Raw genomic sequence first — 27,287 nt, 5'->3', positions numbered from 1 at the left:
TACTATTGACCTTGTGCTCAAAAATTTTTAACTTAGGGGCGGGGACGTTCCCTAGTGGTAGAGCGCTTGCCTAACACACACTAAGACCTGGTTCAATTCCTTGGTACATAGAAAAAAAGCCGAAATGGTGTTATGGCTCAAGTGGTAGAGTCCTAAGCTTTGAGAAAGCTCAAGGACATTTCACAAGAATGCCCAAAAATTTTTTTTAACTTAGTTTTTTTTTTTTTTTAATGGGCAGTTGTGGGGCTTGAACTCAGGGCCTGAGCACTGTCCTTGGACTTTTCTCAAAGCTAGAAGCTCTACCCTTGAGCCATTGCGCCACTTCCAGCTTTTTTTCTATGTATGTGGTGCCGAGGTATCGAACCCTGGTCTTGGTGCATGTGACACAAGCACTCTACCACTAGGCCTAACTCCTGGCCCTGACTTTTTTTTCCCTAACATAAGCAGGTACTAGTAGTGCACATGTACTTGACCTGATTTTAAAGCCATCTATCTAGCTTGAAGTAAATCAGGGCATAGCAATTGAATCAGTAGCAGATCTGTTTACTGTTAAGGTAGTACATTCGTTTAGAGGAAAATTACAGTGATTGTTTCTAACTTCTTAAAACCAAAAGCTATTTGAAGTCATTTGAAAGATGCAATATGGGCCCTATGTTAACACAGTAATGCTATCATTTTTTTTTTTCCCCTTGCCAGTCCTGGGCTTGAGCTCAGGGCCTGAGCACTGTCCTTGAACTCCTCAAGGCTAGAGCTCTACCACTTGAGCCTCAGCACCACTTCTGGCTTTTTTCTATGTATGTGGTACCGAGGAATCGAACCCGGGTCTTCATGCATGCTAGGCAAGCACTTTAACCACTAGGCCAAACTCCAGGCCCTAGAGCTCTATTCTTGAGCCATAGCACCACTTCCAACTTTTTTCTATGTATGTGGTGCCAAGGAATCGAACGTGGGTCTTCGTGCATGCTAGGCAAGCGCTCTACTACTAGGCCAAACTCCCGACTCGTTTAGTAGTGCTATCATTTTACTCCCTGGACAGACTTGAATAAATCTCCCCCCACTTTTTTATTTTATTTTTGCCTTCTTAATATGAGGAAAGTAGTATTTATAGAAAGCTCAATTCTCTCAAGTAATTTTTTTTGGGGGGTGGGTGGGGTTTGTCTTGGGACTTGGAACTCTGGACCTGGGTGCGGTCTGTGAGCTCTTCAGCTCAAGGCTACTGCCCTACCCCTGGAGCCACAACCCCACTTCCAGTTTTCTAGTGGTTAATTTGAGATAAGAGTCTCACAAGTCTTTAGTTAGTTCCCTGGGCTGGCTTTGAACCCCATCCTCATATCTCAGCCTCCTGAATAGCTAGGATTACAGGTGTGAGCCACCACACCCAGCCATTCTCCAAGTAATTTTAATGCCTATAGCCCCTGCAGTTTTGGGAGATAATCTATATAGGAAATGATCTCAGTCGTTGCCCCAGGCTTTGTAACAGAGACTTCTTCATGTGGCTGTGGGAATGTCCCAGTTTTTCTGCAATTTCTTCTTCAATCTGCTTAGATTTAATGATACTAGTGGTCCCATTTCCAAATGTTAGTTTCTCAGCCTAAGTATTGTTGACATTTTTGAACTATTAATTCTTGCTTATATTGAGGAGTCCGGTACGATGCAAGATACACAGCAGCATGCCTGGGCTCCATTAAATTCAGAAGTATACCTGCCTCAGTAGTTTTAACCAAAACCAACTTCAGATACTGCCAAGTGCCCCCTAGGGATGAAAACCATCCCCCTGTGACCTAGTAAAGTGTGTGTGTGTGTGTGTGTGTGTGTGTGTGTGTGTGTGTGTGTATCTATATCTATCTATCTCACATTTTCTGTATCCATTTATCTGCAGTAAGGCATCTGGATTGTTTCCATTGCCTGGCTATTATGAATAGTGCAGAGATGAACATAGCTGAGCAGGGGTCCTTACCATATCTTGGGTTATGATGTTCAGGGTAAATGCCCAGAAGTGGTATGGCGGGATCATAGGGAAGGTCTTTTCAGTTCTTTAAGAAACCTCCAGGGACTGGGAGTTTGGCCTAGTGGTTGAGTGCTCACCTAGCATGCACAAAGACCCGGGTTCGATTCCTAGGTACCACATATATAGAAAAAGTTGGAACTGGTGATGTGGCTCAAGTGGAAGGGCGCTAGCCTTGAGAAAGCTCACGGACAGTGCTCAGGCCCTGAGTTCAGTTCCCAGGACTGGCAAAAAAAAAAAAGAAAACCAGTACATTATTTTGGGGCTGGGAGTTTGGCCTAGTGGTAGAGTGCTTGCCTAGCATGCACGAAGACCCGGGTTCGATTCCTTGGTACCACATACTTAGAAAAGGCCAGAAGTGGTGCTGAGGTTCAAGTGGTAGAGCTCTAACCTTGAGAAAAATCCAAGAACAGTGCTCAGGCCCTGAGCTTAAGCCCAGGACTGGCAAAAAAAAAAAAAAAGAAAAAAGAAACCTCCACACTGCTTTCCAGAGTGGCTGAACTAGTCTACATTCCCACCAGCAGTGTAGTAGGGTTCCTTTTTCTCCACAACCCCGCCAGCAACTGTCATTGTCTGAGTTCAAAATCTTGGCCATTCTTGTTGGGGTAAGGTGGTATCTTGGGTTGTTTTTGTTTGCATATCCTTTATGACTATAGATGATGAACATTTTCTCATATGCTTTTCTGCCATTTTAATCTCTTCTTCTGATAAGTCTCTATTTAGTTTCCTTGCCCATTTAGTAAATGGTTTGTTGGTTAATTTTTTTTTCTGCCAGTCATGGGACTTGAACTCTGGGCCTGAGCACTGTCCTTGGACTTTTCTCAAGGCTAGAGCTCTACCACTTGAGCCACAGCACCACTTCCAGCTTTTTTTCTATGTATGTGGTACGGAGGAATTGAATCCTGGCCTTCGTGCATGCTAGGCAAGCACTCTACCACTAGGCCAAACTCCTGGCCCCATAAATGACATTTTCTAAACACAAAGTCCATGATTTTCTGTTCCAAATGACACTGCATTAACACAGGTCTCTACTCTTTATTCTATTAAAGTGTCTGGTTTTTTTTTCCTGGTATTTTCATGGTTTCAACATTTTTTCCCCGCCCATTTTTAGAGGAAGGATAGTCCTGGGGCCTGAACTCAGGGGCTTGGCTGCTGTCCTTGAGCTGTTAGCTCAAAGCTAACTACCACTTGAGCCACAGCTCCATATTTGGCTTTTTATAAAAAATGTTTAAAGATGCAAGTCTCATAGAAGTTACTTACCTGGGCTGGCTTTAGTCCATGATCCTCAGATCTCATCCTCCTGGATTGTAGGATTATAGGCATGAGTCTCTAACACCTAGCAGTTCCAACATTTGTTGTTAGTTTTATAGAGTGTTACTCAAACTTGGCTTTTGATACTTCTTCCTTGTCATGCTTTTGGTTGAGAACACCAAAAGAGATGTGTTCTTGGCTGGGAGTTTGGCCTAGTGGTAGAGTGCTTGCCTAGCATGCACGAAGGCCATGCCCCAGGACTGGCAAAGAGAGGGAGGGGGAAATACAGAGATAAAAGACAAACACACACAGATTTTCCTACTTGGGCTAGCTTTGAACTATGACCCTCAGATCTTAGCCTCCTGAGAAGCTAGGATTACAGACAGAAGCCATCAGCACCTATCTTGGATATGTTTTTTTCCTGGAATGTCATTACTTCTAGGTCCTGTGAGTACTTACAGCTTGGAAACAAAAATATTCATATGAGCTGGGCGCAGTGGCTCATGTCTGTAATCCTAGCTACTCAGGAGGCTGAGATTTAAGGATCAAAATTCAAAGCCAGCCCGGGCACTAAAGTCTGAGAGCCTCTTATCTCCCATTACCCACTAGAAAAATGTGAAGTGGGGCTGTGCCTCAAGGGATAGGGCAGTAGTCTTGAGCTAAAGAGCTCAGGAACAATGTCCAGGCCCAAAGTTCAAGCACTACGGCTGACCAAAAAAAAAAGCGTATGTTCTCATATTCATAAATTCATGCTTTGTTTCTAGTCACTCTCTTTGTACTGAGAACCGTGAATTCACACAGATCCTTTTATTTTTGGCCCCAAACTAGGTTTTATTCTACCCTTCTTTCTCACTTTCCACATTTTACTTTCCTTTGCCTACAAAGAGAAATTGATTCCTCGGTGTGTTTACTTATTTGCCTACTTCATGTACAGTTTCTTGATCACACAAGTCATCTACCTTAGTGCCATTTAGGTTACCTTGTCAAGCATTCCCTTTTGCCTCTCCTCACCTCACTGTATTTAGAATAAGTAGCTCAAGCATGCCATCTGTGAGAATTTCTCTTAACACCTCACTAGGAATGTAGAGAAGGGTGATGTAAATTGGGATTGAGGGCTGCCTGGGAAAATACAAGTAACAGCAAGAAGATGGGGGGAGGGTTATGAAAACTGGTAAGACACATTGTTGAAGTAATGATACAGGAAAGCTGTTACTTGGCAGTTGGGAAAGTAAAGATAGCATTTGAGCAATTGAATTTGAGTGTATTTGAATTTAAAGTACCTATTGTTTAGTGATCATTTGGCATTTCTTATGCTTTTGTTCATGAAATGTTGCCCTGTTTTTTTTTTTTGTTTTTTTTTTTTGTTGTTGTTTTGCTAAGATTTCCTTGTAGATCATTTCATCTACCTGCCTTGCTTGTGGTTTGATTTCTACCTTTCTGTTCAGTTTCCCTCTCTTCTCGCCTACCTGAAATACATTATATAATTGGCCTGACCTTTATTCAGTACTTAGTTAGTTATAGTCTACTTGGGATGTGGGCCATATTGTTTTGTACTTACCAACTGATGTTGGGTCATTTAAGAAACTAATATGAGGTCAGTCTCATTTTCAGTTCTCAAATATTTCTGCTGCTGTTTTCATAATTTTTTTTGTGTAGTTTAATGCTGGGCCCATCTGGTCCTATCTTTTTTGTCTGACTCTCTAAGGAACATTTTGGACTTAAATTTTTTCTTCCCTTCTGTCATTCAATATGACACTGGATAGTTAGCTTCTGGGTGAATGGATCAAAATTTATTTTTCATTAAATCCCAGTTACATGTTCAGTTGTATTAGAATTTTGCGATTGTAATGAAGCTACAATTTTCAAGATTAATGTAGCTTTTTATTTCATATATTCATTTTTGTTTTATAAAAAGAGTTTACATATGTTGTCAACTTAAAAACAACATCTTACAACTGAAGATTTTAAAGGGACTTTAAAGGACAAGTAAGACTCCCACATCTCACCCAAGAACAAATGTTCTTCCACACAGTTCTTCCTTAGCAGTTAGAACCCACGCTTGTGAAACAGCTGAGTGTTCTGTCAAACGATTTACCCGGTGTCACCTTTTTTCTGTGCTGAGGATTCATCTGCCATCTTGGAATTCATTCATCAGAAGAGAGTTATAAAGTTCACTATATTCTATAAGATAAGAAACCAGATAAATTAATGGATATAAAACAAAAGAAACTGTACCTGGATGCTATGTTCATGTCTATAATCCTGGCTACCAAGGAGGCTGAAATCTGAGAATCATTGTTCAGAGCCAGCCCAGGCAGGAAAGTTTGTGAGACTTCTATCTCCAGTTAATTACCAGAAAACCAGAAGAAGTGCTGTGGCTCAAAGTGGTAGAATGCTAGTCTTCAGCAAAAGAGCTCAGGGGCAGTGCCCAGCCTCTGAATTCAAGCCTTGTAACCAAAACAAAAAGAACAAGAACAAAAAAAAAAATTAAGATACTCTTAATTTTATTTTTAGTTTAGATACCTTTGAAAGTTGAAAAAAAATTCTCAGTACCATGAGTCTCAGAAAATAAGGTTTGAAATCATACCACATAGATTAATTAGGATCCTGAGAACAAGTACACGTTATAATGTTGGAGACTGAAGGTGGTAACTATAGCCTTTTCACTTAAAATTACCCAGTGCCTGAAACAGTATCTTTAAATTTTTTTTAAATTGGTAAATTTGAGAAAAATTCCAGCCAGTATTTTTCTGTCTCTGATCTTCCTTGGAAATTTCAGTTGTATATACCTTACCTACTATCCTCAGGGACAGTATTCAAGCCCTGCCCCAGAGTTCACGCACGAAACAAAACAAAAAAATCCCAAAAAGTTGTTTGATTGAAGGAAAGAAGAAATTCCTTTGTCCATGTACATGTTATTAACTCCTATAGTATCCTCTTGGCCCCAGACCCCAAGGCAGCACCAGCATCCTCATTCTGCTCAGCTCTTTCATGGATAGTGGCTAGATTGTGGTCCCCCCACAAACTTTCCAAGTCATAAGAGTAAAAATTCAGAACCTGGGGGAACATGAGTACAAAGCTAGAGTTTCTGATAGCCTTGATTTTAGTGAGCAGTCGTTCATAGTTTAAAAAGCAGTAAAGAGGAATGTCTTTATGGCTCTTCACTGTGGCATCATAGTCTTGTGGGTAATACTTGTTATTAACTTTATAACCAACATTTTTTTTCTGCACAAATAAAAGTCAGATCAGGCTTTTACAGTTATAGGCACCTAGCTCATTGTATATTTCCTAATCACATACTTACAACATGGTTACCAGCTATAGTAAATTTATATTGTTACAGTATTTTTACCAATTTGTTTTGTTGTCTTGTCATTTGATACAAAAATGTCCTTTGTGCTAGCTAGCATTTTCTCCTTTACAGTACAGGACCCAGTATTGGGTGAGATCATAAGCACACCTAGTTGTTAATCTTATTTCACCCTGGAACATTTCTATGTATTTTTTTTTAATTAAAGAATTTATTAACATTGATTTTTACATCATATTTCAAATGACAGGTTTAACAAACAAGTGTTCAAGAAGGGAATCTCTATATACAATCACTGGGACTTAGTTTTTAGAACATAATACAAATTAGGCTAAGGGTTTGTATGTCATAGAAACAATTTATGAAATAAAACATTTTGTCTATAGTCATAGGTTTTTATGTCTATGTAGTTATGTTTATATTTCCAATACCATGTCCATAGCATTGGGTATGCAAATGTTGAATCCTCTCTCTTGTACTGTTTGGATCTAATAGCCACATATGAAAGATACCATGTGCCTTTTGTTCCTTAGGTCATGACTTGTCTCACTCAACATGATTTGCTCTAGATTTACCTACTTCCCTGCGAATGCCATTATTTTATCTTGTCTGTTGGCTATGTAGAATTCCAGTGTGTGTGTGTGTGTGTGTGTATCTATCTCACATTTTCTGTATCCATTTATCTGCAGTAGGGCATCTGGATTGTTTCCATTGCCTGGCTATTGTGAATAATGCAGAGATGAACATAGCTGAGCCGGTGCCCTTACCGTATCTTGGGTTATGATGTTCAGGGTAAATGCCCAGAAGTGGTATGGCGGGATCATAGGGAAGGTCTTTTCAGTTCTTTAAGAAACCTCCAGGGGCTGGGAGTTTGAAAAACAGTACATTATTTGGTGGCTGGGAGTTTGGCCTAGTGGTAGAGTGCTTGCCTAGCATGCACGAAGACCCGGGTTCGATTCCTTGGTACCACATACTTAGAAAAGGCCAGAAGTGGTGCTGAGGTTCAAGTGGTAGAGCTCTAACCTTGAGAAAAATCCAAGAACAGTGCTCAGGCCCTGAGCTTAAGCCCAGGACTGGCAAAAAAAAAAAAAAAAAAGAAAAAAGAAACCTCCACACTGCTTTCCAGAGTGGCTGAACTAGTCTACATTCCCACCAGCAGTGTGGTAGGGTTCCTTTTTCTCCACAACCCCACCAGCAACTGTCATTGTCTGAGTTCAAAATCTTGGCCATTCTTGTTGGGGTAAGGTGGTATCTTGGGTTGTTTTTGTTTGCATATCCTTTATGACCATGGATGATGAACATTTTCTCATATGCTTTTCTGCCATTTTAATCTCTTCTCCTGATAAAGTCTCTCTTTAGTTCCCTTGCCCATTTAGTGAATGGTTTGTTGGGTTTGGGGGGGATTAGTTTCTTGAGTTCCCTGTAGATACTGGATATTAAGCATTTGTCAGATGTGTTATTGGTAAATATCTTTTCCCAGTTGTTTGGCTGTCTCTACTTTTACGACTATTTTTTTTTTTAGGTAGTCCCATTTGTCGAGCCTTCTCCAATCTCTTGTGACCCTGGGTTTCTGTTGAGGAATCTTTTGCCTGTGTCTGAGTTCTAGTGTCTCTCGTACTCTATCATGTGGCAGTTTGTTGGGTAATGGGGCTTGAATTTGGCCTGGGCGCTGTCTCTGAGCTCATCAGGTCAAGGCTACCACCCTACCCTTGAGCTGAGCCCCACTTCCCACTTCCCTTTTCTGGATGTTATTTGAAGATAAGAGTCTCAGGTCCTTTTGTGCCTGGGCTGGCTTTGAATCTTGATCCTCAGATCCCAGCCTTCTGAGTAGCTAGGATTAGAGGCATGACCTGCTGCGCCTGGCAGAATTTTTGTTTTGTATAGTTCTTATTGACAATCTGGTCATCCACCTAGAAGGAGCTCCTGATTTTTATTTAGTTTGGTATTTTCTCACAATTGGTTTCAGATTGTATGTTATATAGGCTGGGACATTGCATAAGTAATGGTATGTCCTTTTCAGTATAGCACTTCTGGGGGATGCCAGGTATTGTCCGTGTCCATTTCTCCACTGGATAATTACTTTGTGCTTTACCACTAAATTACTCAACAGAGACAATTCACATTCCCTATTCATTAAAGTATGTACTTTATGTATATATCAAGTGACATTGACTAATTCCTCTAATTAATTAATTAATTAATTTTTGCCAATCCTGGGGCTTGAACACAGGGCCTGAGCACTGTCCTTGGGCTTTCTCAAGGCTAGCACTCTACCACTTGAGCCACAGCACCACTTCCAGCTTTTTTCTATGTATATGGTACCGAGGAATCAAACCCAGGTCTTTATGCATGCTAGGCAAGCACTCTCACTAGGCCAAACTCCCGGGCCTATAAATTCAAATGTTAAAATATGAAAAAGTAATTCAGTGATTTTGTGAGAAGTAGGTATTTTGCTGTTTATTTGAAATACTAGATTTCCTTATTCTGGTATGCGTTAAACTTTATGGGATTTTTTTTTTTTTCATTCCTTTTTTTTCCTTCAGCAAATTTCTTTTTTATTATTATCTTTAAATGGTTACACAAAAAAGTTTCTGGGCCAGGAGTTTGGCCTAGTGGTAGAGCACTTGCCTAGCATGCAGAAGACCCGGATTCAATTCCTTGATAGCACATTCATAGAAAAAGATGAAAATGGTGCTATGGCTCAAATGGTAGGGCTCTAGCATTGAGAAAGCCCAAGGACAGTGCTCAGGCCCTGAGTTCAAGCCCCAGGATGCCCCACCCCCAAAAAAGTTTCAATTTAACATGTCAGTTTATGAATACAGGGCATCTTGATCATTTTCCTTCATTCTCCCCAATCTGTCCTAATCCCATACCTTCCCCACAAGTTACCTGGTTCCCTTTTCTCATATGTACTCTGTTATTTTCTTGCTTCTTCCTCTATCTGGAAAAATAATAGAAAGTAGGATTCAACAAAAGTAAAAACTCTACCATAAGTAGTGGGAAAGGGGCATCTTTCATCAACCAAGCCTGGTTTGGGCTGGAGTTGTGAGTGCCTAAAATCTCATCTGTTTGTATGATCCCATAGACTTGGTAGGCAGTGGAGGGTGGAAAGGGAAGCATTATTAGCTGACTTAGAGGAGAAGTTAGACTAGGGAGCAGTAATGGGAATATGGTAGCCAAAAGCTATTGGGGTAGGTGCTCAATTAGACTGTGATGGGGTGACAGTGCTTGCTGCACCTGCCTGTGTCAAATAGTTGATCAGAACAGAGGCCCGTGTTCAACTCAAGATATAGTTCAGCAATTTAGGAACTTGAAAGTGTGTGTGGGGTTCCTTGTTAAAATGCTGATTTGGGTTTAGTGATTAGATTTGGTGAGGCCTGATACTTGTTTTTTTTTTTTTTTTTTTTTTAATTCTTTAAACTTATTTTTGCTGGGGACCGGGAGTTTGGCCTAGTGGTTAAAGTGCTTGCCTAGCATGCATGAAGACCCGGGTTCGATTCCCCGGTACCACATACATAGAAAAAAGCCGGAAGTGGTGCTGAGGCTCAAGTGGTAGAGCTCTAGCCTTGAGAAAGTCCAAGGACAGGGCTCAGGCCCTGAGCTCAAGCCCAGGACTGGCCCCCCCCCCAAAAAAAATTATTTTTGCTGGTTCTGGGGCTTGAACTCATAGCCTGGGTACTGTCCTTGAACCACATCACTGCTTCTGGTATTTTCTGCATATGTGGTACCAAGGAATCCTTGGGCTTTGTGCGTGTTAGGCAAGCACTCTACCACTAGGCCACACTTCTGGCCCCTGATATTTGCATTTTTAATAAGCTTACTAAGTGATGATGAGAGTAGGAGGGTCTTTTCATTCTTTCTGGTTTAATTTTCTTTTTAAGATTTTTTAATTGTAATTAATAGAGGGATTATAGTTATATTGGCCAGATAAAAGGAACATTACTTTACACTAAAACATTTACTCCTTCTCATGTTTTTGTCCCCATTTCCCATCCCCCTACCCTTCCCTCATCTTGTTTTCCCCCTTCCCTTTCCTATTTCAAATAAACATATATATAATACACCAGATTACATCTGATTTAATTTTCTTGTTGAATACATATACATTGACATGTTTCCAAAATTCAAAGCTATAAAAAGGTAAGTATATGTAAGAATAACTTCATACCTGCTCCTTGTAAAAAAGTAACTATTGTTTTCTATTTCTTTTTCTTTGTTTATTGTTCTAAATACAGTTGGATGTTTTCCTTTCATTAAGGGGAACACCTATATGTGTTTTCTGCACTTGATATATTTTGCTAAAATATCTCTTCAAATCGTACAGGTAGCCAGATAGCCCTTCACAGTATTTTAATAATTTAAATAACTTGCCTCTCAGTTTATTGTTTCATTGGCTTCTGCCTTCCTCCATTCTCTTAATTTGTTTATATCTTTAAAATTGTTACTTTTGGGCCGGGAGTTTGGCCTACTGGTTAAAGTGCTTGCCTAGCATGCACGAAGATCCGGGTTCGATTCCTTGGTACCACATACATAGAAAAAAGCCGGAACTGGTGCTGAGGCTCAAGTGGTAGAGCTCTAGCCTTGAGAAAGTCCAAGGACAGTGCTCAGGCCCTGAGCTCAAGCCCAGGACTGGCAAAAAAAAAAAAAAAAAAAATTGTTACTTTTTTCTAGTCCCTGGGCTTGAACTCAGTGCCTAACCACTGTCCTTGGGCTTTCTTCAAGGCTAGTGCTCTACCACTTGAGCCACTGCACCATTTCTGGTTTTTTCTGTGTATGTGATACTGAGGAATTGAACCCAGGCTTCATGCATGCGATGCAAGCACTCTACTACTAGACCACCCTCCTGGCACCTAAATTGTTAACTTTTGGGGTATTTTTTTTTGCCAGTCCTGTGGCTTCAACTCAGTGCCTAACCACTTTCCTTGGCCTTTCTTCAAGGCTAGTACTCTACCACTTGAGCCACTGTGCCATTTCCGGCCAAACTGTTAACTTGTTTTTTTCCATATATTTTTTATTGTAATTAATAGAAGGGTTACATTATATTTGCCAGATAGAAGATGCATTAATTTACATACATTGATACCCTTTCTCATGTCTTGGTCTCCATTTCCCACCCCCACCCCTCATCTTGTTTTTCCCCCTTCCCTATCCAATTTCAAATAACCAAATACAAATATATCCAATATATCAGTTAACAAAGTGAGATACTGTAACAGTATGAGGTAACCAAGGGACAGCAAAAGAGATGAGAGATAACATAGTACATTAAGTACAACAATCACTCATTATATGGCTTTTGTTTCTATATCCTAGAGGTCCTTTCATTTAGCGTCATACTCTATGGCCTTATGTATCTAGGTTTTGCTCTATTGCAAATCTCTGCTATGAGAGACCAAGGTTTCTACTGATTATGACAAATGAGGAAAACCATTGAGCCTATGTTCCTTTGAGTCTGGCTTACTTCACTTAATATGATTTTTTTCTTTCCATTTCCTAACAAATGGGGCGATGTCATTCTTTCTCACAGCCGCATAGAATTCCATTGTGTACAAATACCACATCTTGTTGATCTACTCATCAACTGAGGGATATCTGGGTTGCTTCCATATCTTTGCTATGGTAAATAGTGCTGCAGTGAACATCGTTGTGCTAGTGGCTTTAGTATGTCCTTGTTTCTGGACAATTGGATAGATGCCTAGTAGTGGAATTGCTGGGTCATGGGGGAGCTCTATGTTTAGTCTTTTGAGGAACTGCCATAGTGCTTTCCATAGTGGTTGAACGAGTTTGCCTCCCACCAACAGTGTAGTAGTGATCCCTCCTGGCCACAACTGTTAACTTTTTAAATGCTGTAAGTATGTACTTTTCTCATGGCTGGTATTAGCACCATTTTGTATATTCATTATGCATTTATTAATTTGGTTTTAATTTTAATGCAACATGGTTCAAAATTGTTTCAGCTTGGGCTTCGATTCATCTTTTGTAAAAGAAATCCTAAATTAGTTTAAAATACGTTGTTTGGTAATTTTTTACCAGTCCTTATTTATCTCAAGACTACTTTCAAATTGCTACAGTGCCAAGACACTAGGCTTCCTCTCTGGTGATGTGCTGGCATTTCTAGAATGCTGAGTAGTGCTGGGTCTTGCAAGATGGGAGTCCATGAGCCATCTCTAGGGCAGGACCTAGAAGGTCTGTACACTTTACTTCTGGTCATACGTCAGTGACCAGAACACAACCATGTGTTCTCAGACAAACAACAAGTAGCACTGACATGTTTGAGTGGGATAGGGGGTGGTTTTGGTTAGCTGTACATTTAAAGGAAACTTAAGGGTAGACTAGATGCTCTTACCTTGTGTTCTTCTCCAATACTTCAATAGTGTCTGTCTGTGTGTGGGGCAAGGGCTGGAGATTAAATAGGCTTAGTAGCACTAAGCTACACTTTCAGCCTCTCAAACCTTTTTTTTTTTTTCTTCTTTTTTGGTACTAGGGATTGGCACTTTGCCCCTTATCTACATCCCAACCTCCTCAGTGGCATTTTTAATTGTAAGAACTACTTACTTTATTTGATTATAATCATTGCTTGTTCTAGTATCATTTCTGACTGTAGAATTATAGGCTGTTATATCCTCCTGAAGTGCAGAGTATTACTTTTATGCTTTGCTAAATGGACTTTTTAGAGTTTATTCCCCAAATTACAGTATTTCGAGACAATACATTAATGTGACAATGATCTCATGTTATGAAACTGTGAATACTGGTTGAACTTTTGATGTCATACTTAAGAACTGGGTAATAATATGCATTGTTTTTCATGTAGATGGGAGTTGACAGTTTCTCCATAAAAATAGCAGTTGTCTCCTGCCTGTAAAAGTTCATTGAATCTGGTAAAGAAGGAATATCTTCCAGTCCTCTTCTACCCTTTAGCTGTGGATGAGATTCTCCACATAGAATCCTCTGATATATTGCAGTGTCTAATTATTTGTACAGACATGATGCAACTTTTAAGTTTATGGATTTCTGTAGTGTTCCTAAGTAATTTAATACTCTGAATATATTTAATATATGAGGTCTCTTTTTTTGTTTAGGACAATTTAAGATTGTGTAATTAGGCTTAAAAGCGCTTTTAAATTGCTGAATGATAATCTAATCTTCATATAACATAATTTCTTTTGCCTTACTACCTGTTTTTTATACCAATTCTTTGGCTGGGCAGTGGTGGCTGGCTCACTCCTATAATCCTAGCTTTTCAGGAAGCTGAGATTAGTGTTCAAAGCAAGGCCAGACCAACAAGTCAAGAGACTCATCTCCAATTAAATATAAAAATGCCAGAAGTGGGGGTGTGGTCCATAGAGCATCAACCTTCAGTGGAGAAAAGCCAAGTGAGAACTCAAGGAACTGAGTTCAATTACCAATACTACCCACCTCAATTTTTTTTTTTTTTTTTTTTTTGCTAGTCCTGGACTTGAGCTCGGGGCCTGAGCACTGTCCTTGGACTTTCTCAAGGCTAGAGCTCTACCACTTAAGCCTCAGCACCACTTCTGGCTTTTTGCTATGTATGTGTGGTACCGAGGAATCGAACCCGGGTCTTCATGCATGTTAGGCAAGCACTCTACCACTAGGCCAAAGTCCCCGCCTCCTCCGCCTCAAAATTTTAAAAATTATGTAAAAACTGTTCAGAGAAGCTGGGCGCAATGGCTCATGCCTGTAATCCAGGCTACTCAGGAGTCTGATATCTGAGGATCGTGGTTCAAAGCCAACAAGCCTGGGCACTCAAGTCTGAGAGACTTTTACCTCTAACCACCAGAAGGCTGCCAGGCGGTAGCCTTGAGCTAAAGAGCTCAGGCCCAGAGTTCAAGTCCCACAACCAACCTCCCCCCCACCAAAAAAAAAACTATTCTAGAGAATAAGATTCAAATACAGACCTCTCTTTTATATGTGCACTTCTAATTTGCTACGAGGCATTAGGCAACACCCTTATGTACTGCAGTACTTCTTCAGAAGTTATTAAGTTCTATTCATTGCTGGATTATTGCTGAGAGTACATTTCTGTTTTCATGAAATTTTTGTGGATAAGGCTGGAGTTGTAAACAGCTTACTATTTTTATCCTCAGTACATAGTCTTCTTTAAAATTCATAAATAAATTTGGTTCTGTTAAAGAATCATATCGCATAAAAATAATTAGCCAATGTTGTTACACTATTAAAAGTGAAGGATGCGTAATACTGCTATTTCTTAGCTTTTCAGGAAGGAATACTTTAAAATAAAACTTCTGATTTACAATTGTAATTTAGTGAGTCAATCTGTTAACTATTGGCATTGTGATTATAGAAACCAACCTTTATGCATTGTTTTTTAATAAACTGGATTATCTCATGGATAAATGCCCCATAAGTCTTATCATTGCTTGATTCTTGTTTGCCGTACTGTTGGAGAACTGAATAGGAAAGAGTATAAGGATATTTATGATTATGTATTTATGAAATATGCTACCATGATTTCTGATGTTGAGAATGTTGAGAGTATTTCTGAGAGTCTTCAACTATTTTTTAAAACAAGTATTCTTATTAGCTTGCAGAGCAAGCAGATTCCACAAATTCTTTAACAAAGGATAAAAATCAAAGAGTGGTCGGTATGCTGTATGTTTGCTTTTAGAACCAAAATAAGTTTAACAAGATTAAAAGAAAGCATGGCGAGGCAAACAGTGACCTAGTTTAGGTCTTAACTTTCCATGAAAAATGGATTTGTGAGACTATTTTTTTAAAAATATTGTATATTTTCATAGAGTGAAATTAGCATGTGACGACATATCAGTGCTGTATTGTTTACATTCAGTAGTGTGAAGTTCATGTATCATTTGAGAAAATGAAGAACTAGGAATTACATGTTTCTTCACTTTGTCCTTTCCTATTCCCCCTCAGCCACACTCAGATGAGTAGCCCCCCATTCCTTTCCTCCCTTCTCTTGCTGCTCTAGATGGTGGTAACCTCCCTGAAAACCCCTCTCTGTAACTTTTACTTCAGTAAATCTTTCCCCTTTGTTTCTTCCTCTTTGTCGGTAGATTCATTTTTAGATACCACTGAGAACCAAGTATGAGATCCAGGTGTTTGCAATCAATTGCATGAGTACATAAATTGTTACTTACTAATGAGATATTCCTTCATTCATACTTGGTATATGCAGATGTCTGACCAGTTAAGAGTTTTTGTCCTACTTGTTCTCTACGCGTACGTGTGTGTGTAGTAGTTGTAGTAGTATTGAAAATAGGAAGATTATAGTTTTTAACACAGAAAAATTTCTTTCTTCCTTTCCCTCCCTCCCTCCCTCCTTCCTTTCCTTCTTCCCTCCCTCCCTCCCTCCTTCCTTCCCTCCTTCCTTCCCTCCCTCCCTCCCTCCCTCCCTCCCTCTGTCATGGGGCTTGAACTCTGGGCCTGGGTGCTGTCCCTGAGCTCTTCACTTCAAGGCTAATGCTCTGTCACTTGAGTCAGCGCCACTTCTGGGTTTCTGGTGGTTAATTGGAGATAAGAGTCAAGGACTTTCATGCCTTGAAAGTCCTGGCTTTGAGCTGTGATCCTCAGATCTCAGCCTCCTGAGTATCTAGGATTACAGTCCTGAGCCACTGACACCCGGCTAACACAGAAAAATTTGTAATCCGATCAGGTATGAATTCAGGTTTAAAGGATAGAATTTCACTTCTTTTGGGTCAGTTCTGGGAATTGAACTCAGGGCCTGAATGCTATCTGTTCTGAGCTTTGTTCTCAAGGCTAGTATTCTACTACTTTGGGCCACAGCTTCGTTTCCAGTTTTCTGGTGATTATTGGAGACAAGGGTCTCATGAACCTTCTTGCCTGAGTTGGTTTGAACTGTGATCCTCAGATATCAGCCTCCTGAGTAGCTAGAATTGTAGTGTCCAGTTTAGCATTACTTTTATTAGTGATGTTATTTGTTTTTTATGTTGTAAGTTCTGTTTTGTTTTGTTTTTTTTTTGCCAGTCTTGGGCTTGAACTCAGGGCTTGGGCACTGTCCTTGGACTTTCTCAAGGCTAGAGCTCTACCACTTGCACCTCAGCACCCTTTCCAGCTTTTTTCTATGTATGTGGTACCAAGGAATCAAACCTGGCCTTCATGCATGCCTGGCAAGCACTCTACCACTTAGGCCAGACTCCTGGACCTATTTTGTACGTCTTCTAATCAGTTTTTTTTTTTTAATCCCCTCAAAGTGAGAGATTTTGTTTCTTTTATACAGGTTTATTCCTATAGATATAATTTTATAGGTTCATAGTTACTTATTCTGAAATTAATGTTAGGATTTTTTTTTTGGTAAGTTGTAATTGGCAGTACAATAACCTGAATTAATGTAAGGAAATTGTGTGAGCATTTATATTTATACATTTTGCTACAGAATTCATAAATGTTATTACATAGACCTACTTTAGACACTACTATGTTTTATAAGGTATATGTACCACATTTATCTTTATTTTTTTAATCAGATGATAACATTTTTTAATTGTATAGAGGGATTACAGTTATATTCACCAGATAGAAGGTGTGTTACTTCTCACAGATTGATAACCCTTCTCATGTTCATACCTTTATAAAATTGGAAAACTTTTAAGTGATGCACACATCAGACCCCAGTGGTTGTATTTATATGAGCATGGATCTATGTTGCTTGGTATAGCTGCCTCAGTACTGTTGTTGGAAAAATGTGGGTTACAAGTGTGTAGAATATTTTGCTAGAGAACATGTTGAATTATTAAATACAGATGTAGCAAAGCAGTAATTTCCAATTATATGGCCAGATATTAGTGATCGTGTCTGTTAGACATGGGAATCGCTATCCTTTCTGTCTACGATGTATGTTGCATTTAAATTATTATTGATTTTATTAAGTGAGACACTTTATAAAGAATACAAAGTATGGTGAAAGTCATTTACCATTTTCTTGTTTATGTAGTCACCTACAAAAGCTGTATATAATGCCAGGCATTGGAATCATCCAGACTCAGAAGAAATACCTGGACCACCAGTAGTAAAACCTCAGAGTGTCACAGTAAGTAAAGAATATATATTGCTGTGTTTTTATTAACATTTGTAATTAAGTAGTTTCTTTTCTTATTGGAGATACGGCTTGAACCTAGAGGCTAGGTACTGTCCCTTAGCATTTTTGCTTAAGATTGACACTTTACTACTTGAGCCACAGTTCTACTTTCAGACTTTGGGGGGGAGGGGCAGAGGTTAGTGGGAGATAAGAGTCTCCTGGATTTCCTTTACAGGCTAGCTTTGAACTGTGGTCCTCAGATCTCAGCCTTATGAGTAGTTAGCCCCTGGCAGTAGTTACAATTATCTATAGAACGTTTGAGCCACAGCTCTACAGTCTCACAGACTTTCCTGCTTTGGCAGGCTTTGAACCATAATTTTGAGATCACAGCCTCCTGAGAGCCATTGGTGCTGGCTTTGACTTTTCTATTTACAGTTTACTTTGGTTTTCCTTATTGAAGCTCAGTTTAATAAATTGGAAAAGTGAGCATTGCGAATAGGATAGCAGAACTTCTTGAATCTACAAGGTAATGCTTGAAAGACTTAAAAATTAAAGACTTTGCCAGGAGTATTCAAGCCAGCGTAGGCTACCTAGTAAGATCCTCTCTCAAAAAGCTAAAACCACCCAGATGCCAGTGACCTGTAATTAATCCTAGCTGCTCGGGAGGCTGAGACCTGGAGGATAAAGGTTCAAAGCTATAAACTCAGATCCAATAAGCCAGCAAAATTGGGGATTAAAGGATTGGCTTATGTGATAAAAGGCACCAGGTGTGAGTAAAAATACCAATCAAGAGTGTGAGGTTCTGATTTCAGGCCCTTTGGTGCCAACCAAAACAATACCAAAAATCTTAATTCCCCTCCCCCAAACTTTTCTTCAGCTGGATTTTAACCTGTTATAGGTTAAAATTATCATGTTAAAACGGTATACAGCCATAATCATCTGAGCTGTGAAAGGAATGGGTGCTTTATCACAACAACAAAAATTGGGGTAGAAGGTGTTTCTTGCAGTTTCAACTTAAAAGCATTTACTTTATGGTCCTGGAGATCAGACCTGGAGTCTCAGGCATATAAGGTGTGCGCTTAACATCCCCAGTGCAAGAAATAAAGTTATTTCTAAAGTAGATTGTATAGTTTGTCTTAAATTGGTAATAACATCCCCAGTGCTAGACAGTTATTTCTAAAGTAGAATGTATAGTTTCTTGTCTTAAATTGGTCATAAAACTCCCTATGTAATTGTATTCCTTCCTGATACACTACCTGCCCTTGTTAATGCTGCTTTCTTTCTAAACTGCTTCCCTTTAAGTTATTAAGATTCCTTTATTTGTTGTAGTAGTTTTTGTCTTATCTCTAGCTGCTTATCAATTCTATTTTTATGCATGCAGTTGTGGTTCTTTAGTCTTTCAATGGTCCTGGAGTTAAATAACTACCTATGAGAAACATAAGGTTTTAAAAAAGACAGATGTAATTCCTGAGTGGTTCTTTTGTATATGAAACATACAAATCTTGTTCTGTAGTGCATGAAATTGAAAGTATTTGTTAGGACCTTTCAATGCCCTCCCCCCCTTTTTTTCCAGAAACTTTTTAAAAGGTAGTTTTCCAGGTAGATGAGATGTTACTTTTAAAAGTACATTTAGAACAACTAATTTAATACCTTTATTAATAGGTGAGGCTGTCTTCAAAGGAACCAAATCAAAAAGATGATGGAGTTTTTAAGGCTCCTGCACCACCACTCAAAGTGATAAAAACTGTGACAATTCCTACTCATCCCTACCAAGATATAGTTACTGCCCTGAAATGCAGAAAAGAAGACAAAGAAGTAAGCAGCCGTATAGTTTTACTGCATGTGGATAGATTTTTATATGTAACATTTAGCCTTGTAATGTCTTTGAACAAATATTGCTACACTGATAGCCACAGTTTTGAACCACAAACTTAAATTTCCTACCAGTACCATTGTTCTAAAAGTATTTTTGTTACCATCTAATGAACTATGGCGTGTTTTTATATACATAGAATGGATGTAGGTTTAAATATGTTAGTTCAGTAGTTACAAAAGAGGTGAACTTTTTTCTTGGCAGTTATATACTGTTGTTCAGCATGTGAAGCACTTCAATGATGTGGTGGAATTTGGTGAAAATCAAGAGTTCACTGACGACATTGAGTATTTGTTAAGTGGCTTAAAGAGCACACAGCCTCTAAACACACGTTGCCTTAGGTAAGGTCTTTTTGTATTTTACAGTATGTGTGTGTTCTGTCATTAAATGTTCTTAATTGGAAAATTGTTGTGAAAAATATAGACACTTGTGATTTTGTAGTAGTCAGCCAGTAATAGGTTAGAATGTGATCAGTATTGGATTATATGTGCTAGAGGGAAAGCTGGGTATGCATTGACTTTTTTATTTTTTAAGTATATAGTACAGGTGTCAGTTTTCAGATACTTGAAAGAAGAAATAGTTTCTACATAATATAAGGGTGTTTTTTGTTTTTGTTTTTTTTTGCCACACATCTAAAAATGGCAAAGATAAGTGATAGATTAGTGTAAGCATGTTGTGATGTGGATCATCTTTTGTATATAATAGAAGAATAAAACTTCTTGATTGGATGTATTAGCCTGTCAGCGTATATCCAATCAAATAAAATTAAGAGTTTTAGTGACAGTAGTAATACAACGAATGTAATAAAGAAAATCATTAATTTTTGGAAATCACATAATAGGCACTAGTCTTGTTTTTAATGAATGTTCTTGCTATTTTTAGTTCTTTTAACATAGTCTCTTGTCTCCTAGTGTTATTAGCTTGGCTACTAAATGTGCCATGCCCAGTTTTCGAATGCACCTGAGAGCACATGGAATGGTTGCAATGGTCTTTAAAACCTTGGATGATTCACAGCACCATCAGGTATTTTTAAGTTTATGAGGCTAAAAAGAATTATTGGGAAAAAATAATATATTTCACTATCAAAAATACCTTTCGTGAATGAGGTGCTGATTATTATCAGCATACTTATAATCCTAGCTGCCCAAGAAGCTAATTCCTGGAAGACTGCGGTTCAAAGTTAACCAGGACAGCAAAGTCTGGTTTATTTCCAGTTAACCAGAAAACAAAAAGTAGATTAGAGTTATGGCTCATGTGGTAGGAAGCCAGCTGCATTCAAGCACACTTCGAGCTCAAATACAAAGGCTGTAAGTTCAAGATCTAATAAGGGCTCAACAACAAAAGTAAGCCATTGAATATTCATGTAAATTTATCCCTAATTATCATTGAGTTTATTTGCCAGCTATCACTGGCAATCACTGAATTACTTTTTCATATTTTAAAATTTGAATTTATAGGGCCAGGAGTTTGGCCTAGTGAGAGTGCTTCCCTAACATGCATGAAGATCTGGATTCAATTCCTCGGTAACATATACATAGAAAAAAGCCAGAAGTGGTGCAATTTTAATTAGGCAATTAAAATTAATGTATTACTGCTTTGTTTTTTGCTAACTCATTGGTTGATGGTTATGTGACGATCTAACTTCCAAAAAAAATTTTGCTTTGTAAATAGTCATATGACTAAATGACTGCACTTTCTCTACTTTGGGGAAATTTAAAGTTTAAATCTCTAGTTCATTATATTTCTGTATATTTCTGAAATACAGAATGTCTCAAACTCGACTATCTCGAATCCAAGTTATCTCTTGGCATGTAAGCCTGTATGACATAGTATCACTATTAGAATGTAAACACTATGTTGCCCTTCCAGAAGGCTGGGAATACAGATAGGTATCCCCATTCCTGGCTTGAATCAAGTATATTCATGGTCTCTAACAAAATTAGCAAAGTAAGTTTTAGGCCCTTTGACTTGTAGACAAGTCAAAGGTGGTTTTATTTCTTAGATATTGTCAATAATTGCCTATATTTTTGTTTGTTTTGTTGAAGAATCTGTCCCTCTGTACAGCTGCCCTCATGTACATACTGAGTAGAGATCGTTTGAACATGGATCTTGATCGAGCTAGCCTAGATCTGATGATCCGACTTTTGGAACTGGAACAGGATGCTTCATCAGCTAAGCTTCTGAATGAAAAAGACATGAACAAAATTAAAGAAAAAATTCGAAGACTCTGCGAAACTGTGCACAACAAGCATCTTGATCTAGAAAATATAACGGTGAGCAATTAACTCTCATTGTAAAGTGAAAATTTATTTGAGAAAGTCTGGTTTATCACGGTGCCTTTGTGGCTTAGGAAAAACCATTTCTTTAATCTTTCCAATCCTTGCTTTACAAGATGGCAAATTGTTCTAGTTTAGTTCTTAACATTATTCATTCATTTCATGAAACCAATAAACTAATCCATCTGTACTCAGGCTTCTTTGAGGATCAGGTAGGCTAGTAAAACAGCTGTGACTTTCCTCTTAATCCTTTCCTCTTGATTTACCTTTCCCTCCCGATTCATACTTTTATCTTTCCCTCTCCTTTCATCTCTCCTTCACTGTTTATTTAGACTATTTTCAACGTGAATTCCTATTCTCTTGTGGATTTCAAGAGTGACAACTTCAAAGGATTTGAAGGGGCCTTTTGTACTGAACAGTAATTTGTTTATCCTTGGCTTTATCCTGATTAATTGAATAAATGCCCAGAAGAAGATTCCTAGGCATTTGTCATTGTGCCAATACCCCTCATAATAGTGTCACAGCCAGCATCTACCCTTAAGTTCAACAAAACTTCAACAAAACTTCCATGTTCTGCTCTTTTGCTTGATTGTGACTTAGCCATTTGTAGAATTAAACAATAATTAAATCAGACCAATGTAAAGTAATTGACTTGTAGTTTTTTAAAAGTTAGATGGCTGTCCTGGTTTTGAAATTACTACAAAATATTTTTCCCAGGGCTAGGAGTTTGTCCTAGTGGTAGAGTGCTTGCCTAGTATGCACCAAGATCCGGGTTTGATTCCTTGGTACCACATTTTATTGTCAGGGTGATATATAGAGGGGTTACAGTTACATATGTAAGGTAGTACGTTTCTTCTAAAACATTGTTACCCCCTACCCCCTCCCACATTTTTCTCCCACTTCCTCCCCTCCGCACTCTTCCCTTTCCTGCTATTTGCTATAAAAATGTATAAAACAGGGTTAAAGATAGTGCTGGTCAGTGAGCAAAAGTGTCAGGTACTGAGTTTGAGTTCAAGTCGCAGATGTTTAAAAAAAAATAAAAAGAAAATACACAAATCACTTTATATTAGTTGGGACTGTTGTGCTATATTATTAAAGTAGAATTGGTAATAGATGGTGGTTAAGGCTAGGTGAGTAAACAAGGTACCTTTAAAAGGTAAGGGTTGAGTATGTGTGGTGCTTTGTATTACTAGAACTGGGGAAATAGCTAGTGTACTCAGATGGCAGTCCCTCTTTTAAGTTTATAAGGTGGGTGTGGTGAATCACACCTGTTTTCCTAGGTATTAACCTAGAGCATAGCAGCTAATTTTAGATGTCTCCTCTCTAGCTTCCCCCTATTCCCCTACATATTTTAGTTAAAGGTTTGTGTTGCGGATTTCGTAAGTAGGTTTTTTTCCCCCAAAGACTATATTTAACTTCTCTCTTGATCTATGTTGATATTGCTGATGTGTGTCATGGTATGATAAATTTTAGTAAGATAATATTTTCAGATATAAATAAATGTGTGTTATAGAATAGTATTCTGATTAGTGATGGGGCCATGGAGAACTTTGAAATTATAAGATGTTAGCTTATAATATAGAATCCTTTTTGTACCACTAGAAACAAGCAGTAAAGCTACCCTTTGAGCCAGGTATCAGTTGCTTATATTTGTAATTTTATTTACTCGGGCACCTGAAACCTAGAACGACAACAACAACTCCTAAATGGAAAGCCTTCTCTTTGTAGGATCTAGAATGAAAAATCAACACAACTGAATGTTTTCTAGCACCTTGGACCAAACTTGGTTCTTTAAAAAATATATATTCTAGTCTCTTTTCTAAATTTGTAATACTAATATATTCACAAGTAAGATCTGTTGTTTGTGTTTTTAAATATCTAATTTATATTCTGTTCTAATTATAATATATGCCAGGATGTAAATTTACATCTTGAAAGACAGAAGCTCTGGGAAGATAACCACTTCTTTTCAGCCTTTGCTAATTAAAACATTTCTTCTGTTATGCTCAAGTTTCTTGTATCAAGAACCAGATTGCTCTTTATTCGGAAGTGGTTTTATGCTTTAAAAAGGCAAACAGTTGTTAAAGTCAAATAAAGAGGAAAATGTTGACCTAGTTATAAATGTGGTTCTTACCTGTGTTCTCTAGCAGTAGGCCTGAAATGGTGGGTATGTGGTGAACACAGAGCTCTCCCAGGCTGCTAACCCTGAGAAGTAATGTTTCAGATGATCTATTCTGTAACACCTAAGTGAATGAAGTAATTGTGTTTAGTATATACAGACCTTTAAGACCAGGAACTGTTGAAGAAAATAAGGGAATAATGGAAAAGGAGGTTCAAAGTAGAATAAGCCAGGCACTGATGGTTCACACCTATGATCCTACCTGCTCAGGAGGCTGAAATCTGAGGATTGTGCTTCAAAGCCAGCCTGAATAGGAAACTCTGAGGTTCTTAATTCCATTAACCACTAGAAAACTGGACATGGAGCTGTAGTTCAAAATGGTAGACCACAAGCCTTGACAGAAAAGGCTCATGGGACACAATGCTTAGGCACAGAGTTGAAGCCCCATCACAGACCTCCTGCCACCTCCATCCCCCCCTAAGAGTAAGAAATAAGATTAATAAGTACTTAGGAAGTTGTTTGAGTTCAATATAATAGAAAAATATAAACTTTAAGCAGTTAAGAGTGTTTACTGTTTTATTTTGTTTTTTAATTTTTTTGGGGGGGGGGGTTGGTCCTCGGTGCCTGGAAAGTTTCCCTGAGCGTCACTTTATTTATTTATGCATGCCAGTCCTGGGGTTTGAACTTGGGGCCTGAGCACAATTCTTGGTCTTTCTCAAGGCTAGAACTCTACCACTTGACCCACAGCACCACTTCTAGCCTTTTCTATGTATGTGGTACCAAGGAATCAATCCCGGCTTTTCCTGTGTGCTAGGCAAACACTCCACCATTAGGCAAAACTCCCGGCCCTCCTCGAGCTTTTCACCTCAAGCCTAATCTTTCTACGTAAAAGTGATACCTTTGATTTTGAGCATTGAGGGCAACTTCCATTCCAGTTTTTTTCTTTTTCTTTTTTTCCTTCTAAGAGTGTTACTTGTTAACATCTTTTCTGGTAAATTAGTCCAGTATTTTGATTTACAGTTTGATTCAACAATCTACACAGGCTTGAGCCTTTCTACTAACAATACCAGTGCATGTTGGAATGACAAAAATAACTACTTTTAACAAGTTTTTTTTCTATGTAAACAAGCATGTGGTTAAAAACATTTTTTCTTTGTAGACTATTCTGATAAAATCAGATGTTAATTCACCTTTACTAGTAAAAGTGAGTTAGTTTGTATTAAAAGAAATGAAACTAGAAGCTCTGAGAATGGGGCCTAGTGGTAGAGTGCTTGCCTAGCATGCACAAATCCCTGGGTTCAATTCCTTAGTACCACATACACAAAAAAAGCCAAAAGTGGTGCTGTGGCTCTAGTAGTAGAGTGTTAGCCTTGACATAGCTCAAGAGCAGTGTCTATCCCTAAGTACAAGTTCCAGGACTGGCAAAAAGAAAACTAGTAGGCTAATGGAATCTGATAATGAAAAAAAATTTTTTTTGTTGTTGATACTGAGGTTTGAACATAGAGCCTTGCACTTAGTCAGCAGGCAGTTTACTGCTTGAGCCATATCTTTAGCCCTCACACAGTGAATTTCTTTAAAGAAAAATACAATTTATAATTTTTTTGCTATCAAGCCAGGCGCCGGTGGCTCACGCCTGTGGCTACTCAGGAGGCTGAGCTCTGAGGATTACACTTCAAAGCCAGCCCAGGCACTGAAGTTCGTGTGACTCTTACTTCCAGTTTACCACCAGAAAACTGGAAGTGGTGGTGTGGCTTGAGTAGGGTAGGGCTGTAGCTTTGAGCTGAAAAGCTCAGGGAAGCACCCAGACCCAGAGTTCAAATCCCATGACCCAACAACAACAAAAACTTGGTGGGGGAGTTTGGACTAGTGGTAAAGCGCTTGCCTAGCATGCACAAAGACTGGGGTTTGTTTCTTTGATACCACATACGTAGAAAAGTCGGAGATGGTGCTATGGCTCAAGTGATAGAGCCCTAGCCATGAGGAAAGCCCAGGGACAGACAGTGCTTAGGCCCTGAGTTCAAGCCTCAGGACTGCCCCCCCTTCCCCCCAAAAAGCTACCAAATTATTTGCTAAGTGTCAGTATTCACTATGATGCTTCTCTTTTTAGACTGGCCATTTAGCTATGGAGACATTGCTGTCCCTTACTTCTAAACGAGCAGGAGACTGGTTTAAAGAAGAACTCAGGCTTTTGGGTGGTCTGGATCATATTGTAGATAAAGGTATGTATATGGGTTTTTTATTCTTTTATACCTTAAATCCTGAAGGAAGCACTTGTATACTTCAAAATTAATTTTATCCATTTGCAAAACGTCTTCAATGGCATCCTGCAAATCTCTTTACCTTTCAGAGTAGAGATCATTTTTAATACTTTGATTTTTGAGAGGTAATGGAAATAATTATAGGGCGTTCAGTTTCAAAATCTCATGATATGAAACAATAAATAATACTCAGCGAAGTCCTAGCATACTCACAGCATGTTGTATAAGGTGACTTTTTGTGGTAGCCTGGGATGATACATATTGATGGGATAAGAAACACTAACTTACATCTGTTTCTTTTTTCACCCAGTAAAAGAATGTGTGGATCATTTAAGTAGAGATGAGGATGAAGAAAAACTAGTGGCTTCATTATGGGGAGCAGAGAGATGTTTACGAGTTTTAGAAAGTGTAAGTATGAACTATAATTTTGTAGCCATTACTCACTTTTAATGGCGATTGCATATGTGTAACCAACAAATGGTTTGTATTGGTCCAGTTTCTCCTTTGTTAATCCAAATTAAAAGTGCATATATCCTTTAGGAAACAAATTGTTAAATGAGCAACTTAATGAGTGGTTTATTGTTATCATGATTATTATTTTACTTTTTTATCTTGTTATTTTTGTCAATCTTGGCACTTGAACTCTCAGGGCCTGGGTGCTGTCCCTGAGCTTTCTTGCTCAAGACTAGTGCTCTACCCATTTGACCATCAGTGCCACTTAGGGATTTCTTCCAGTTTTCTGGTGGTTAATTGGAGATAAGGGTCTCATGGACTTCAATCCTCGGATCTCAGCCTCCTTTCTAGAATTATAGGTATGAGCCGTCAGCATCCAGTAGCAGTTTATTATTTTAAGGATATATATATCTAGATAGATAGATAGATAGATAGATAGATAGATAGATAGATAGATAGATAGATAGATATTACTGGACATTGTGGCATTTGACTGTAATTCTAATACCTGGGAGGATGAAGCCAGAGAATCGAGTTTAAGGGATGTCAGAGCTGTATAGTGAGATCCTGTCTTGAAAGAAAACAAAAAGAAGGGGGCATTTTTGCCCTAAATCAAAGTTCATATGCACATTAATATGGCTGGTGTTTATTTTTGTTTCATTTTTAACTGGTGCCTCTACCATTTGAGCCATACCTCCATTCCA

General features: G+C 38.6%; 1 protein-coding gene across 4 annotated transcripts in view; it reads left to right on the top strand.

Moving 5' to 3' along the window:
* The window catches only part of Wapl (WAPL cohesin release factor), a 70,653-nt gene that overhangs the window by 25,819 nt on the left and 17,547 nt on the right, over window positions 1-27,287 (top strand). For all 4 annotated transcript variants that reach the window (XM_090346713.1, XM_090346715.1, XM_090346714.1 and 1 more), the window contains exons 5-11: window positions 17,521-17,616; window positions 19,267-19,419; window positions 19,682-19,818; window positions 20,389-20,500; window positions 21,523-21,750; window positions 25,980-26,091; window positions 26,441-26,538. In XM_090346713.1, coding sequence (XP_090202839.1) covers window positions 17,521-17,616; window positions 19,267-19,419; window positions 19,682-19,818; window positions 20,389-20,500; window positions 21,523-21,750; window positions 25,980-26,091; window positions 26,441-26,538 — 936 coding nt within the window. The remainder of the gene's footprint in view (window positions 1-17,520; window positions 17,617-19,266; window positions 19,420-19,681; window positions 19,819-20,388; window positions 20,501-21,522; window positions 21,751-25,979; window positions 26,092-26,440; window positions 26,539-27,287) is intronic.

The sequence above is a fragment of the Megascapheus bottae genome, chromosome 15, assembly GCF_031878675.1.
Source record: "Megascapheus bottae isolate mThoBot1 chromosome 15, mThoBot2.hap1, whole genome shotgun sequence".
In the NCBI taxonomy this organism is placed as follows: Eukaryota; Metazoa; Chordata; class Mammalia; order Rodentia; family Geomyidae; genus Megascapheus; species Megascapheus bottae.
Note: the sequence above shows the minus strand (reverse complement) of the source record. Positions and strands in the feature narration are given on the sequence as shown.